At 38.6% G+C, this 17,488-nt stretch overlaps 1 protein-coding gene across 1 annotated transcript in view; it reads right to left on the bottom strand.

Moving 5' to 3' along the window:
- Positions 1–893, bottom strand: part of LOC107095886 — a 12,423-nt gene extending 11,530 nt beyond the window's left edge. Inside the window, exon 1 of the mRNA XM_015392252.1 lies at positions 890–893. Within this exon, the coding sequence (XP_015247738.1) occupies positions 890–893 (4 nt within the window). The remainder of the gene's footprint in view (positions 1–889) is intronic.
- Positions 894–17,488: the final 16,595 nt, after the last annotated feature.

Raw genomic sequence — 17,488 nt, 5'->3', positions numbered from 1 at the left:
AAGACAGCTGTGAGAAATAAATTCTTAAAAGGGTGCTGATGTTGTTTTCTGAACACATGAGATATTTATCCCAGAAAAAATATCAGATATGAATGTATCTATTCCTGTTTATTTAGATTTGGTTAAGATCTCGCTATGCCCTTTAATCGGAGGGCTGTCGGTTCAAACCCCTGTTCTGGCTTCCAGTGTTGTTGTGTCCATGGGCACCTGCATTGCCCACTGATGGTGGTCAGAGGGCCCAGTGGCGCCAGTGTACAGCAGCCTCGTTTCTGTCAGTGAGCCCCAGGGCAGCTGTGGCTACAATGTAGTTTGCCACTATCCGTGCTTTGTGTGTGTGTGAATGACTGAATGTAGTGTAAAGCGCTTTGGTTAAGTCTCCTGACTAGAAAAAGCGCTGTATAAGTTACTGTAAGTACAGGTTATTTACCTTGTGTTAAGCATCTTTGTTTATCCAGCATAATATCTTCAGCCAAAGTCCTGTGAATCCCTGTCACTCATCATGTTACCATTTGGGGTTTTTTTACTAAGCAGGGATAATCTGATTGTATTTGGTCAGGAAAACCCCTTGATTTCACAGGTTTCCTGTTTTACCAGCATGTGCAGCATTTTCACATTTTGGGTTCGAAATATTTTAATACTTTTTTTGTTTTTTGTAATCTATTTATTGTTTTAAAATCACCATGACATATTGGCTGACAAATTTCTTCTGCTGCTAAAAGGACAACAAAAGGTAGGAGAATAACAATTTTAAATAAAAATGTTCTTCTAAATTATCTTTCTTATCTTTCTTTTCATTCCCATACAGTCCAATTTGGCACATTTAATCCAAATGGGATGAACTACACAGAATAATAAAAAAAAAAAATGCCCCAAAGAAACATATACTAACCCATTCAGTAAGCCTGAATAACTGGTACCATCTAGTAATAATAAAAAAAATGGCAATAGTCTATGGTCTCCCAACTGTCATAATTTTTGCACTTTTTAGATCTATTTAAAAAAAATTTTTTGAGTTTTCTTTGTTTCATTTCGATTTTTTTGTTGTTTTCTGGTTGTATTTGAGATCTTGTGTATTTCTTGTTTACCCTCTGTTGCCGTCTTGTGTCATTCTCCTTCCCCTTGCTCCCTTCTACATTCTTCTATCCACACCTGCTCCCAATCAGTTGATTACCCCAGTCTTTGCTCTGTTTGGCATATATTCTCCTCTTAAGTTACTGTTTGCTGGTTTCTCGTTGTTTCTTTGCTCCTTATGTGGATTTTCCCTGACATCTTCTGGTTTCTGATTTTCTGTATTGTGTTATTTTTGTATTTTTGCTTCAGTTACCTACTTTTGGTTTTTAAATCTGCAAGAAACCACCTCCGCTTCTGTCAATGCATTTGGGTCCCCTAAATTAAACAAGTATTTACAAGTAATAGTGTATTTTATTACATACCAGAAAAGCAGTCTGAGAGCACAGGCCTCTGCCAAGCAGCCAGTTTCCCCCCATATTTTGATTTAACCCTAAAGCTAAAACTTGCACATGATCTGGATCAATTTAGAACTTTAATGAATTGTTCCTTTGCACGAGGCGCACCTCTGGTGAAAATTTTGTTTAAAAAAGTACACAGACAAATAAACACAGACACTCCTAAAAACATAAAAATCCATGTCGAAGGTAATTAATGATATGAAAAACAATTAACATAAAATTATGTCCAGAATATCTCTTTGCAATAGACTAATCCAAGCTTTCTTTTTATTTAAAATATAATAATTTAAATTCAACTATTTGACTCAGTTTATGCAAAATTATGCAAAAGAACACCAACACGGACAAGAAAAAGTTGTACACAGGCAGAACTATGAGGCAACCCTCTGTAATAGGATGCAAGCACAGGTGAGGAACCCTCTTAATATTTTATCCAATAAAAATATATAAACTTGTGCAAAATATCAACTAATAATGTAACCTGACCTGTCCTTTCTGGCTGGTTGGTACCACACTAGTAGTAACCTTCCTGTGCCAAAAGATGGTATTGTCGTGTTTAGGATTATTTGCAGGTTTCTCTTCATCAGCGGTAAAACCAATACCAGTTGATTTTAGTCAAAAGTTCCTCTAAAACTGTAGCTGTGGACTAGAAACTTTCATATGTCAGATATGCACAAGAAAAGATTTTCCAGAGGAACTATGTGCTTTCAATCAGTGTAGCTAGTTTGATTTCCTTTTTAGATATGGGTATTAGATAACATATGAAAACAACACATGGTTATTTAAAATACAAAAACTAAAAATAAAATACTAAGCAGTGCTTCTCTTTTTCAGTATCAAAGGGGATGTGGGAATTCATTACAATGAATTGCTTGTTCATCTAATCTGGACACTTATTCATATCTAAATAAGGTTCTATAGATATTTTTCTACATATCAGCTCAAAGTAGTTTTATTTCATATGACATAAAACCTAAATGCATCTAAACTTTGAACATCTTGCCTTTGAACACTGACAAAAACATGCTCATCCAGGAAGAGTGTATTCTGCTAATTCTGGATGCAATCGGCTGGTTTTCATTTCAAACAAAACTTTTGACGAACCTGTATTAGTTGATTGAATTGTGTCTGTTCAAGTTCCTTGATATGGCATGGACTGTTAATTCATGCTATTTAAATCATGCAATCTGAAATAGAAAAAGAAACAAATAATTTCAAAATGTAATTTAGCTCCTTTTAATAGTGAAAGAAAAACACAACAAAATAAAGACACAAATATTCAACAAAAATTAAATTGCCATTTTCTGTGCATGCAGAACACTCGGAGGCAGATGAAAAAGTTCAAAGATTTATTAATAATAAATGTACAAAGTATGTTCAGATCCAAGAGGGGGCTTGACTGGTCACGAGTGGGTTCACTACTGAGGAGGACAGAGAGATTAGTGGAGGTCCAGGTATTTTGCAGGTTGAGAGTGTTCAGGTCTGTACCTGTTCGGAAATGGAGCAGAGCTGCAGAGGGGGGGAACCTTGAGGGTCCAGAGGTTGTCGGCAGGCTGAGGGCAGAGGTGGAGGCAGAGCTTACTGAGTGCAGGTAGATCACTGATCTGATTGAGTTTTCCTTCAAGTAATCTTCTGAGAGCGGGCAGGCAGATACTTGACTGAGGCTGCTCTACTACTGAAAACGAGCAGACAGATCACCGGCAGAGAAACTCCAGAGTTTCAGGTATTCAGGCAGGATCAACCTGGGAGGCAGAGAGGAGAAAAACGGGATCAGGTTTGGTTTACTGAAAGTCAGAGATCACAGACAGGCAGGTTGGCTCGGGCTTGCTAACCGTTACTGGCAAACACTCTGGCACTGGAGTGAAGCCCTCCGCTTCCTTAAGTACGGATCTCCTGATGAGCAGATGAGAGACAGGTGGTGCGGTCGGCTCATGCTCCAGGAGATCTTGTGCGCCCTCTGGTGGAGAAAGTGGACAAACCTCCAGATCCCAACATTTTCTTTTTTGTATTCTGGTCGGCTACATTTTGTAAAGGGAAAACCAAATGAACAATAGATACAGAGGCCTATTTTTTAAAGATTTTGAAATGGGTACAATGTACATAGTACAACTGTCTAGAGCTATAAAGTCCTAGCCTGACGTAGTCCGACTCAATTCTAGTCAGAATATGAGTCTGATACTGCTCCATAGAGCTGTGATTATGGGGCGTGTTTTGAACGAACCAGGAAAAAAATGCCTCTGCACTCAATTGGATAGACCTACAACCAATAAGAGCAACGGAGTGCGTGACGTATCTTAAGCGAGGCATAGTTGTTGTCCACAAAAATCAAAGCGTGCAGTTTCACGCCTAGAATAAGAAGATGAGACTTGATCGCGTTTCTCTGTTCCTCTTTTAAAATTAATTTGCTGTCGATATCTTCTAGAACAGACCTAATAGCAGAATCTACTCACCCAAACTCTCCAGCGGCAGCCATTATTGTTGTCACCCCAGCGCGCTTTGGTCACGTGGTTGATAACGTTACTCTTGATCATCTGTCCATCATCGTATAAAGCCCGCCCTGACAATTTGATTGGATCGCCTGACAGTGGGCTTTAATACTCGCGCTACTATGGAGCAGAGCCAGACCGAACTTCCCCGAACTCAAACCTTGTGGGCGGGACTAAGTTTGGACTGGCACCCAGGCTAATAAAGTACAATACCGTGCAAAAGGCTTAAATAACTGTTTCTGGAGAGCTTTCAGAGTTATACCCTTTGGAATCTTTTACAAATTTTTTGCTCAGTAATTGATTCATACACTTAGAACAATACGAAAAGTTGACATTAGGGAGCCTTTTGTCTTCAACAGTAAATCATTCACCTACAGTATAGAAACACAAAGTGACAGCTATATCTTTAAGAAACATAACTAAGATTACAGGAGTCAGCTATTTCAGGCCAAAGCAACTGTTTTCTAAATTTTATATCTAATTGTACTTTTGGAATTTACTGTTTGTGTGTAAAACATTATTTTTCGTGGGGCGTATTTTTTACATACGTTTAATAAATAAACACTAGCTGACAAACTTCTTAAATATTCTTATTTCATATCAAATGTTTTCTGAAATATTGGAAAAAAAATTTAATCAATACATGGGTTTAGTTGCTTTTTTATGAGTATGTAATAAAAAAATAAAATCAGTTTACTAGAATGTATAGCTGACCATTAACTTTCTTTTGTAAAAAAAAGAATCAGAATGCATTTAGGAGATGCAGGTTTCCATACAGCAAAGGCTCTGCTTGTTTTATTTCTAGAAAGACTCAAAATATGATCCCTATGTTTTTCAATCGGTGCATATGGACTTCCCTGCTGCTTGCATTGCCATTGTTCTCTGCATGTCAGCATAATTGAACTGTTCCCCAGCCTGATTGGCTCCCCAGTGAGGTGGCGCTTATCAGCGGGAACATTGTGGAGGCGCTGATTAGCTCCTCTGGGAAGCGTTTCACTGACCCGGGGAATGGTGAAGCGAATGCATATAACTCAAAGCTGAGCATTTTGGTAGATTCTGTGCAGTACAATGATACATCCTGCATACATATTGAACTGTTCAGTGTCATTCTCCATTTTACATCAGTGGGAATGTTTAAAAGATTAATCTCATCCATGCACCTAAGGTACACTGTTTATACAGACTCAGATTAAAAACCTAAAGCTACATTTGCACAGCTATAGCATTCATATTTTCCCTTTTTTCCACTGTACTGGATTAGAAAAAGCAAAGGGGTCCTGATTTTCCATGCATATGTTACCATTGTCCCATATAATCAAATACCACAGGCTGCCTGACTTACTGTGTAAAGTCACATAAAAAATGTCCAATCTGAAGTTTGGCTTTTCGTTGTTTTCTGTCTGCTTTGCCCTTTTAAGCTGAGAGAAGTTGATAAGTCCACCTTTTAAATAGAATGGAAATCTAATTTCTTCTAGTGAGGATCTTACTTCCTCTCACACAAGTTTGAAGATCTCTTGTAGGAATTCACATTGGTATGTTATCATACCAATTAGGGTTCAGTTTTCTTTTATAAATGGTCTCTCCTTTTTCTTAAGCCCCAAAATACACATGAGCATTCATGGTGGCATCTATTATGGTAAGTTAGTAAGGTCCTATCCCATAAAACACTTTCACCTCCATGAACTGCAAAAAATCTAAATCTAGATAAGTAATTTTTTTCTAAAAATAAGTGCATTTGTTCTTGTATTGAGGAGGTAAAAGAGACATTCTGCCAATGGAACAAGACAATTTACACTTAGAATAAGAAAACACAATTGCATTGTCTTATTTAAAGTGCATATTATCTAATTATCTTACCTTAAGACTAAAATTACTCATTCCATTGGCAAACTATCTCATTTTACCTTCTCAAATTAAGGGTGAATACGCTTGATTTAGGAAATTTTTACTTATTTCTAGATCGTTTTTGCACACAGTTGATGTAAGGCTTATTTTCTGAATTTTGTGAATATATTTTTATGCCAAACATGCTCTGTTCTGGTTTCAAATAAACAAACTTTAGTCTTTTCTGCCTGCAAATAATTTCAGAAATACATGTTTTTGTCTTTAGTATTAGTTTAAGCTGAGCTTCGTGTTTCTCTCACAGAGCAAAGACTTAATCTCTGCACGCCTCCCAGTAAAAAGTCAAACTTGTGCCTCATTCTGATTCTACTGTACTGGCATGTATCTTAACATCATCAGCTGCAGGAGTCTCCTCTAGATACTATGATGATCATGGCCAGAACTGGACATGATGGCGTTTGCTTTGTGCAAACAACAACGATTAATGATTATAGTTGTGTAATTTTGATGACATAAAAGCTCCTTCGTTAATTATTAAACACTTCCTTTGCTACAATATGTTTTTGATAAAGGCAACAAAATAACAGTATAAGTATAGCAAGTGTAAATAATCAAAGGGGGAAAAAAGAGCAAATGGATACTTACAGCAAATAAATATTTGTGTAAAAAAGAATAGGTAATGATAAGTAGTAACTCCTAAATTAATTACATAAATTAGTTATTACATCATGATGAGATTTGAATGAGTTAAGTCCTGCAGGATGATAATGTGTTTTAACTTTCCTCTAAAAGGCGACAGCTTGTGCTGCACTGCAGTTTCCACTTGGTGGTGGTGTTCAGCTGCAATACCAAGACTTTCAGCTTTTCAGCAGCTTTCAGTACTTTTACACCACAGTTTCTCCTCTTGCAGTTAAATGAACCAAAGCTCCTCCTGATTTTTACTGTGATCAGAAAGCATATCTGATATATCCTCTATACCAGATGCACTGTGTGTTTGTTTTCTTTGCATCTTTTATTGAACCAAGCATCAAACTGGGTTTTGGGTACAAAGAGAAGTTATCTTACTGAGAGAGAAAACTAGAAGTACATGTTTTATATTCATATGGATTTACAATATTAAGTACAGCACATCTTTAGTCTCTTTCAGATAAGAAAAACTGCCTCTAAACACTCCTATTTGACATGATTTGATTATGTTTAATTAGTGTTTATATAAAAAAATTTTATCAGATGCTTTGTTTAGCAAAGTATAGAGAGTGCTAATATCATTTTCATTTTATTTGGAGAGGTGGTTTCACTGGTTTCAATGTGTCAGCTGAGAAGTGCTTTAAAATATTCACCCTGTGAAATGCAACACTATTGCTGCCTTTTTAAAAATGCAGAGCTTCCCTTTTTCAACACTTCCCTGTCGGGCAGATCATTTACATAACACTTTGTGTGAAACGTACGTAGAGTCCAGGAAGGACGGATGGAGGGACGTGATTGGTTTGTTAGTTTGAATCTCAGTTTGTTGTCAACTCGCTGTTAAAGGTTTAGTTCCTTCATGTGCTTAAAATTGTTAAATATTATAATAGAAAGAGGAATTCCCAGGAGATACTTATGTGTTTATCTCTTGACTATAATACAATTGAACTTTGTTGATCTCGCATTGGAGAAATTTACCTCTGCATTTAAACCATCCCCTTGGGGAGCAGTGGGCTGCCATTGTGGGGCGCCCAGGGAGCAGTCTGGGGTTAAGGGTCTTGCTCAGAGAGCCAGAGTGGCAGTCTGTGGGAGTGGGGCTCGAACTCAGAACCTCTGGGATCCAAGCTCTATCCCCTAACCTGTAGACCGCCACTCATCCATTTATTTACAAAGGTATCTTAAGGAAATACACCTGGACAATCTACATCATAGTTCCTAAACTCTATTTAAATCAAGGCAAATTTTCTTTCATTTCTGAGAAACATTTCTGTTTTTCTCTGTCTTTGAAGCTCTGCTTGCAGTTTACACAAAGGCTTATATATATGCTTACTTCATTTCCTCAGAGGAGTTGATTGCACCAGTCGTTTGTTAACAAAACAAGCTGTTTTTGTAGCTGTAGTATTTGGCTCCCTGTAAAGAATGTCAAAATTCTCGTATGAAAAAGGCACTGCGGACGGTTGAATTTGAATAATGCCATGTTAGGTGTCTTATTTCTTGCAGCGACTCTCGGTTGAATTCATATATTTTGAATTTCCACATGCTATCACATTCCAGTCATGAGATTTCATCGATTTTGTTGGCCATTTGTGAGGAACCGTCACAACGCTGCTTATAACTGTAAATTATGTGGTGTAGTGCATATTGTGTTCAGACCCAGTTTACGCTGCAAGTACAAAGTCCATTGTTGTTTTGTCTCCATCAACTTTGAACATCTAGATCAGGAAAGTTCTGGGGCTTTTTTTTCTTAGAAATCTTTGAAGTTTAGTTTGATTTAACAAAGAGCATCCATCTCCAAAGATTTATATTTGGATTTTTATCAGGGCTTTGACTAGGCCATGCTAACAGGTAAATATAAGTGATTTAATTCATTCCTTTATAGCTCTGGCTGTAAGGTTATGGCCATGTTGGAAGGTGAGCATCCTCACTAACCCTAAGTCTTCTATAGTGTGTTTGTGTTCAACTTTATCTTTATCAAAGAAAAAAGATTGCAATGTACCTTACTGTATGCAGAGATTATGTTGAAATTATAATAAAAAAAATGATGGTAAAGATATTTACCAATTTTAAAATAGCACACTTGTGCCTGACAGGAGTTTTTATTTTGGCATGTTCCTGTATTATAAGCCCCATCAATCACCCCATCACCTTTGACAACCATTTCAAACTTTTGAAGCGAGTCATTCCTAAAGCATTATTATCCCACCATGTTTTTCTCTAGGGATGGTGCATCTTAGGAAGAGGTCTGCCATTTTAAGTCACTAAAGACCTATTATATTTACATGACCTTTTGAAAAAAGATTTATTTAATTTTCTATAAATATTTATCACATTAAATTTTTCATTTTTAAAGAGCCAAAATTTATTTATTATAGATTTTAAATGAAAGAAAAATAGTCCTTCCGCCATAACAGGATGCATTCTATTCTATGAGATCCTGATATATTTGGAAAAAAACGAGATGTGTAACAAGAAAAATGCACATAGTTCCAAATCTAATGTAAGAAAGATAGATCTTAAAAAATGTGTCAATGCAACACTGTAAATGAAAAAATAACCGAAAACATCTTAAAACCTGCAGTACTGTTTGATCTAGATTTAATAATTTGATAAATCTTTATCTTTTTTTTATCTGGTGCTATTAAGAGCCACTCTGGAAGGTAAAAAAGAGAACTTGTGGCTATAAAACCAGAGCTGTCAGACCCTGGACTTCATGTATGTAATACAAATGTCAATAAATCATCTGGCGGGAGCCATTTTCTTCCATATGTTGTTGGCTGTATTCCTTACCTGGTGTGTGGTTTGCGTTAATCAACTTTAAACATGATCCCTCATGGCTTTCTTCTTGCCATGAAGGCCAATGGAGGACTCCATTATTAATTGTTCAGCTTCTCCCTCCTGAGCTGTAATTGTCTGATGCTCCTCCAGAGAAACTATAAGATTATTTACTGCTCAGTGAAATACTTTGAAAATCTAAATCTTAAGCCAATAGAGTTATTGGAGGACAGAACAAGACCTTGTTACCTTTGTAACATAAAAAAATATGGATATTTTTATTGCAAAAATTAATTTCAATGTAATAACAAAAAAACAGCAACCCGAATATATTAAGAAAAACACTCTGAGAATAAAGGTTAAGGTTATGTTTTTTGATACAACATAACCTTAGAGGCACTAATGCTGATACTGGCCCTTACAGTTTTTAGTTTATAAACCTAAATACAATTGTTAACTAGGATTATTAACTTTTTAACTGTACTTTTTAAATTAGCTTTTTAACTTTTTTTCTTGACTTGTTTCTTCTTTTTTTTTTTTTTAGCTTAATTTTGTAGTAGGTAATATATCATTCAAGGGCTCATCTAATTGGTCAAATGCCAAAATCAGATGTACAGCCATGTAGCTGTATCTTTGCTGATTGGCTGGATATAGATATTGTGCTTCTAGACCTCACTGAGGGACGGGGGTCACTCAATTTGTAATGGTATGCAAGTGATCAAATATGCAAACCTGCCCTATAAAGGGTTAACAATTTAAACCTTTTCTTAGTCTGTGTTATAGTATTTCAAGTAACTGACCTACTTGTATTTAGTAGAGTGGGGAATTTAAAACATGTTGAGAGGTTCTCAATTGTAGATATCACATTTAATGGAGTAAAGGTCCTTGCACGGTGTCTCTTTTTCAGATTTTTTATTTTACTTGCTGCATAACTTTTGTTGTTGCCTAGTTTCAACATTACATTTAGGCTTGAAAGATTTCAAGTGGCTTAATTTGCAAAAGCGTCCTGAGTGACCGAGTAGAACGAGGAATACCAGCCTCCCTAGAGAGCCTTGCAGAGGTGTGTTTGTGCATGTCAGGGTAAGGGAAAAAAGGAAACATGAGAAGAGTCTCATTACTGTAAGAGGAGTTGTAGAAGAGGATTTATTATTCCACAGTCTCATGCCGTTTGTCTTCTTAAAAACATGAACTCTTCCTCCCTCATGCCTGGTGCACTAGTTTCATTCATCATTTACAGTGAACCAGAATTCACTCCAGCACCTGCTGCTGAATTTTTCACCTGCATGCAGATGTTTGGGTTTAACCTACTTAAGTGACTCTCAGCTAGGAAACAAAAGCAAGAGAAAAGTCAATACAGCCAACAATGTTTAAAAAGATAACTTGTAAATATTTAATGAAGTGGAAAACATGTCTGGTTTATCAATACTGTTGGTATCTAATCATCAGCAGAGCATACATAGATGCAGTATAATGTGACACAGACAAATGATTCAGATGCTTTAATGCATTCTAATCAAGACTACTTGCAGTAGCTCTGGTTGTATGTTTAGAGTCATTGTCTTGATCTCTACTTAATCACTGGATCGCTGATAGGCCGAAGAAACTGAAGTTCCCTGTCGCCATCTTGTCACTCCCCACTCTCATGCAGTTGCGCCATTAAAATGCCTACGTGTGTAGCATTTGGTTGCAAAAACAAGCAGTTTTCTGGCTCTGGGTATACATTTCACAGGTTATTTTACAGTCATTGGATGCAATGCACAGACACAGCATAAAAGTATGGCCTCATGCATGCACAATGTGCAAATAGAAAAATATATAGCATAGCACTATAGCATTAACAGACATGTACTTGTTATTCAATTTTGATGAAAAATCTTGGAATAATGTGTAATATGTAATTACCATAACGTTGTAATCAATACATTTATGTTACATGTGAATCATCAAGTTAGCACTTTTGGAACATCATCCGATGGTGTGTTTGTGGATGTAACATTCTTAATGTGTCACTCTTTTAAAACACTAATTTTATTGTAATGGATTTGTAAATATATGTTATATTAGAGAATTTATAGATTTCCAACTGAATATGCAATGCAATGTGCCTATTTTTTTTTTTTTTTTTTACCACAAATTACAATAATCTATTTATGTTAGTAAACAGCAAGTGTGGGTCAAAGTGATGACTTTATCTTCATTTTAAAAGTCTTAAGTCCGCCCTGAAAATGAGAAAATCATTATTGTTCGATGCTGTAGCCCACGTATTGTTAACATTACAACCTGTGTGACCAGGGAGTATCAATATGGCAGCTGGTGACTTCACAGCACTGTGTTCTACCAACGGGGTATCAGCAATCCATTGAGTAAATATAGATCAGTGGTCATTGTCCTGCTGGAAATATAATTTCTCCACCATCGTGTTTAATCATGGAGACGGTTTGCCCAATGATGCCCAGAGATAATTTTTCAAACACAAAACTGAGTTTTGTGTTCTCATCTGACCAGAGTTCATTTTTCAACATGTTTGGGGTCTAGAGATTCATTAAAGAGATTAAACTAAGCAATAAGCATTTAAGTTAAAGTGGCAAGAGATTAAAAACAAAATTTAATTTGGCTCCAATTCTGGAGCCATTTCAGCTCAGAAGCTAAAAAGTTCTGGAATCTCTGCTCCACATGATTTGTGGACAAGGTTTACCGCATTGGCCAGTTTTAAAGGCTGCAGCACCAATACCCACATAGCTGAGTTCAGGATGGTGTTTGTGTGTCTCTCTTTTCTCCTCTCATCACAGAAGGTGCAGCTCTGCAGCTGCAGCCCATTAAGGCTCAGCAGGAGCTTAAAGAGGAGCTGGGTACACAAGGAAAATTGTTTTGCTCATTTGAGCATCAACCAGACTCTCATCTCCTCTGTGTCTCACACTCGCTTTAAGATTTAACACGTATCTCTTGTCTCTCTTTGACATTAGCCTACTTTCTTCGCCATACTCAGTGTTCAGACTCCAATAGCCTGCTTCCTCATTTATGTCTGGGGAGAACCCCATCCCTCTGCCATGTTTCTCCACCTGTGGATTTGATCACCTCCTCTTCCTTCCTCGAAGATTATTTCACAGAATCAACCTCCTAAAGCTGCCCTGGAATCCAGTCAATCCAAAATTGTGACCTCTAAGGCTGATACAGTTGTTTAGATGTATGAGAGTGAAGCTCAGAATAAATATATGGAACACTCTCAGTTGTAAATAACATTCCCTGAAATGACTGAAGTTGGTTTCCTCTGACCATATTTTATCTGGCTTTGATGAAAACCAGCCGTTTGTGGCCCAGATTCATCTAGCCAATGCAGAAACATATTTAATCATTTATGCCTCTTATTTCTCTGTTACTGTGTGAAGACATGACTCTTATTCTCTCATGGGTTCTTGGCTGGTCAGGAAACTGATCTAATTTGTCATTTGTTCTATACTAAATACTTTAAATTTAATCAACATCAGAAGTGTTGGATCATCCTACTATATTTATGTTGTAAGATAGTGTGAGAGTTCTGGTTTTCCTACCCTGAAATATACATTTAAAGCAGCCGGAGCGATGGTTCGTTATTATTCATGATAAGGTGTAAGATATGAACAGCTGCACTCAAAAATATGCCCTCCAGAAACCATGTTTTTCTCTGCTAACATACATATTTCTGACACACTGCTTGTCTAAAGCATATCTGCTTTTATGAACTTCTCTCATCCTCTTCTCCATTTTAGGATTCCTTTGAAACATTCAGGTTTTTATCACTGCTTGACTTTTATTCATTCTCCAGATCTTTTTCTTCCCTTCTTTTCCTGCTCGGTTTCTACACATTAACTCCTCTGATTAACAGTGAGGAGGAGATAGCGTTGCTCTGTCATTCCAAGTTTTTATTAAAGAAGTGAGTCAAGAGAAATAAGCAGACAGCGAAAAGAGAGTGGAGATAAACATCAGAAGAGTGTAACATCAGTCATAGTCGGAACAAGAGTAATACAAAAACAGCGAGGAAAAGGGAACCAGTGAGAGACAGAAGGAGGACAAAGGCCATGTTTGTTGTTAATCATTGTTTGCGCTGCTGCCAGTGTGGCAGAAGCAACATGACACATCCTCTCTGACCTTCCTCAAAGCCGGGTGTTGGGTGTTTACTACCATTTGACACTATGTTTCTAACTAGAAATAAAGAAATTTGTGTAAAGGTCAACATCCACTTAGCTTCAATGTGTTCATCTTTTCGCTCATAGACGTACAAACATACTTACAACCCTTGACCTTTATCTCACCTTATCGTGTTACAACCACAAACATTAATGTCCCATTCTTACAAACTAAAATCTGAAAAGTGTGACGGATATTTGTATTCTATCCCTTTACATGTGATATACCTTGTGAAAAAGGCATATGCCATCAGAAATAAGCTACAGCAAAAGAGAATTCAGATTTCAGAGTGTTGTGTATAATCTCAGTAAAAAGCCTCTGTTTTGTTAGTGAATCAACAGCATTGAAAACCAAGAAACATGGCGGACATCTTTGAGATCTCTGTTCAGTGATCATCCAAACTACACAGAGATTCAGCCCTGGCCCATGGTGTTTCTAAAGGAGCTGCAACCAAAAGAATTTGTTGGTTGGTTTTTCTTCAAGCCATGCTGGAGGCACAGCAAAAAAGAGGAAGATGCTCTGATTTGATGAGACAGAAATGGAAAGTTTTGTCTTTTTGCTGTTTCTTTGTGGCACAGCACCAGAAAGCCTGTATTAAATGTCGGAGACCTGTGTTTGTATTATGTTTGTAAAATGTATTATGAGTTATGTTCTTCCCAGTCTGCCTGTAAACTGTCATGACATGCAACAACCTGGCACAATGCAAAGGGTTGCAGGATGCATAAAAATAGAACTTTACGCCACCCTGAAATTACAATCAAGACAATGAAACAAGAACAGGGAGGATTATGATTTGGCTGTATTTCTTTAGCAGAGACAGGTAGGCTGGTGCAAACAGATAAACTGATTTCAAATTCCAGCTGACATGTTTGACTCTGCGGGAGTAATGGAACAGCAGGTATTCATTTTTAGCCACACCCCTTTAATGGCCGGCATCATTGGAAACTAGAGGCTCAGACCATTTCAGGTGATGTAACCGGCATGCGTTACATAATCTTGCTCTGTTACTCTTATTTTCTATTCAGTTTGGTAATATATTTGGTAAATTTCAATGAAACAAGGGCTACATCTTAGGAGCAAAGGCTTTTCCTTTTTCAGAACATCTCCAATAATGTAAATAAACATATTTTGTCTTGCTAGGTACACTTTTATGAGTGGAAAAATGCATTTTTGCACTTTTGGCATTATGCCAAAATCACATTTCCACCTAGCACACTGCCCACTAAAACCTTTATGGAACAAACATGCCTCAACTTATTCAGTCCACATTTGCTTGAGTTATAGTCAACATATGAATCTATGAAGTCTGAGGGTTCATCCAGGGTTTGACATTGTCATGGTTTTGGTTTTGTTCAAGTTTTATTTTGAGTTTTCATTGGTCTTTTTTCGATTCTTATGTTCTAGTTATTTTTGATTGTATTTGAGTTCTTATTTATTTCCTGTTTGTCCTCTTGTGTCAGTCTCCTTTTCCCCAGCTCCTTTCTTGCTTCTGGTCACACCTGCTCCCAATCTGCTAATCTGCTTGGTCTTTGTCTCTCTCTCCCATATAATCTCCTCCTGTTCGGTCACTCTTTGCTGGTTTGTCATCATTTCTTTGCCCTCTTGTTTTGAGTATTCCTGGCCTTCAGTATTTTTGGATTTTTTTTAGATTTATGTTTTTAGATTTTTGCTTCTGTTACCCTTTTTGTTATTAAAATTTCAAGTAACTACCTCAAGCTTTTGTGTCTGCATTTGGGCCCTGTTAAACCTCCACCCCCCTCTGTGACAGTACAAACCAGCCAGAAATTGACCCAGCAGACTTGGACTTAGTTTTGGGCACCAGAGAGAGACAGCTGGAAAAACCGGAGGAGCAACTGGCTTTATTAAAAGAGGACATCAATCAACTGGATACACGACGGGGCAAGTTCATGTTATCATTCACTAAACAACTCAACTTCCTTGTGGAACAGATCCAAAGAATTCAGAGCTCCTCAGGCCAGCCTGCTGTTAACCATATTACTCCTCCTCGCCTCTCTACACCACCCAACCAGACTAGTTTTCCCTCTCCAGGCTCAGTTCTCTGTAGTTTTCCCTCTGTAGCCTCAGGTCCCTCTAGTGTTCCCTCTCTAGCCTCAGACCCTTCTGTTGTACCCGCTCTAGTCTCAGGCCCCTCTTTCTCCTCCATTGTGCCCTATGGAGTCCCCTCTCCAGCCCCTGAGCTTGCTCTGTGCCATCCAGAGTCCCCTGAGCCTGCTAATGAACTGGTCCCTGACTTTGTGCTCAGTGAGAGTTTGTCCTCGAGGCCCCTCAGCGGTAGCTCCTCACCTCCGAGGCCCCTCAGTGGATGCTCCTTGCCTGCGAGGCCCCTCAGCAGGCACTCCTCACCTCCGAGGCCCCTCAGCAGGCACTCCTCACGTCATCGTTATGGGCCCCCGAGGTTCATGTGCCGCAGTCGGCGGTCCTCAAGGTTCTTGTGCCACAGTCGGTTGCCCCCAAGGGTTCTTCAGCGGAGACGCCGTCCTCCGATGAGAAACCTTCCTCACGTCCGTCCTCCAGAGGTCCTCCTTCGTCACCAACTTCAAGGCCGGCCTCCATTGACTGTGCCTTGTCTCCGGCCTCAGGGCTGGCCGCCAGAGACTTTGCTTGGCCTCCAGCCATACGGCGGGCCTCCAGAGACTGTGCTTGGCCTCCAGCCACAAGGCCAGCCTCCAGAAACTTTGCTTGGCCTCCAGCTGCACCACTGGCCTCCAGAGACTTTGCTTGGCCCCCAGCCGCACGGCCGGCCTCCAGAAACTTTGCTTGGCCCCCAGCCGCACGGCCAGCCTCCAGAAACTTTGCTTGGCCNGCCTCCAGAAACTTTGCTTGGCCTCCAGCCACACGGCGGGCCTCCAGAGACTTTGCTTGGTCTTCAGCCGCATGGCCAGCCTCCAGAGACTTTGCTTGGCCTCCAGCCACACAACTGGCCTCCAGAAACTTTGCTTGGCCTCCAGCCACACGACAGGCCTCCAGAGACTTTGCTTGGCCTTCAGCCGCACATAGAGTTTCATGTCGTTTTGCAGTGTTTATTTTGGAACAAAATTTGGTGAGGCTATATGTTTATATTTTTTTCTTTGTTTAACCACTTATAAATCAGACATGGTGACATTTAAAATGATGGTTTCACCTGAAAAATATTACTTAATGCCTTTCTGTCACACCAATACAAACATTTGTATTTCCAATTTAGAGTTTGAGAGGTGTATTTGCTTTAATTCACAAATGTAATTTCAGGCGGAATTTGCTCCTAAGACCCTCTGGGCTTACAGGGTTAATGCCTATAATTCAGTGGTTTGACTGTGGGTAGCTTGAACAGAGATGGTTTGTGCTGCTGTATTAATAGTTGCAAATGATGAGCAACCCTTTCAATATCTAAATATGTAAAGATGCCAGAGAAAACCAGTGAGTCATAATCCTTGGCCTGGGTTTGTGAATATAAAGGCATGCCACACTTTCATCTGTAATGTGACAAATTATGAAAGGGTTTGATTAGCATAAATGCTGAAACACAAGGTCCATGGTGTTTTTCAAAAAACCTTGCAGAATTCAGAACACTACTTTTAGCTCTGTAAATTATTGGTCATGCTGCAGGGAAGTAAAACTGTCAATTAAATGACGTAACAGAGCCCTTAAATCTAGGCTGGGAGTTGAGCATAAGGTTTGTGAAATGCATCAGTTTCGCCTATATGATTCAGTTTTTTAAACCTTACATCTTCGTTGCTTTATGAGTTAAACTTTTACAATAATCACGGTAGACCAGAACAGGAGGTTTCTTAGCTGAGAAGGTGAGTATTCTGCCTGGATTGCTAGCCAAATATAAATAACTCACAGACCCCTGGTATTTGCTTGTTTTTGTGTTTTTCTCCCTTCCACCAACAGGAGGCGCCTGGTTCCGATCCGCCTCCTCACACACCTGCTGATGGTAACCTCGTTAACGGACTGCTCTTAAGCTGCTGATTGCCACTACCTCGACGCCAGAGTGTTTGCCAGTTTTTGGTACCCTAGCCAAGCTGAGTTTTCGCTGAGTAAGACAGAGTTCTAATCTACCTGAGTTTT

This window comes from Cyprinodon variegatus, unplaced genomic scaffold (genome assembly GCF_000732505.1).
Source record: "Cyprinodon variegatus isolate N-32 unplaced genomic scaffold, C_variegatus-1.0 Scaffold582, whole genome shotgun sequence".
Lineage (NCBI taxonomy): Eukaryota > Metazoa > Chordata > Actinopteri > Cyprinodontiformes > Cyprinodontidae > Cyprinodon > Cyprinodon variegatus.
The sequence above is the reverse complement of the archived record's forward strand: the minus strand, read 5'-3'. Positions and strand labels throughout refer to the sequence as shown.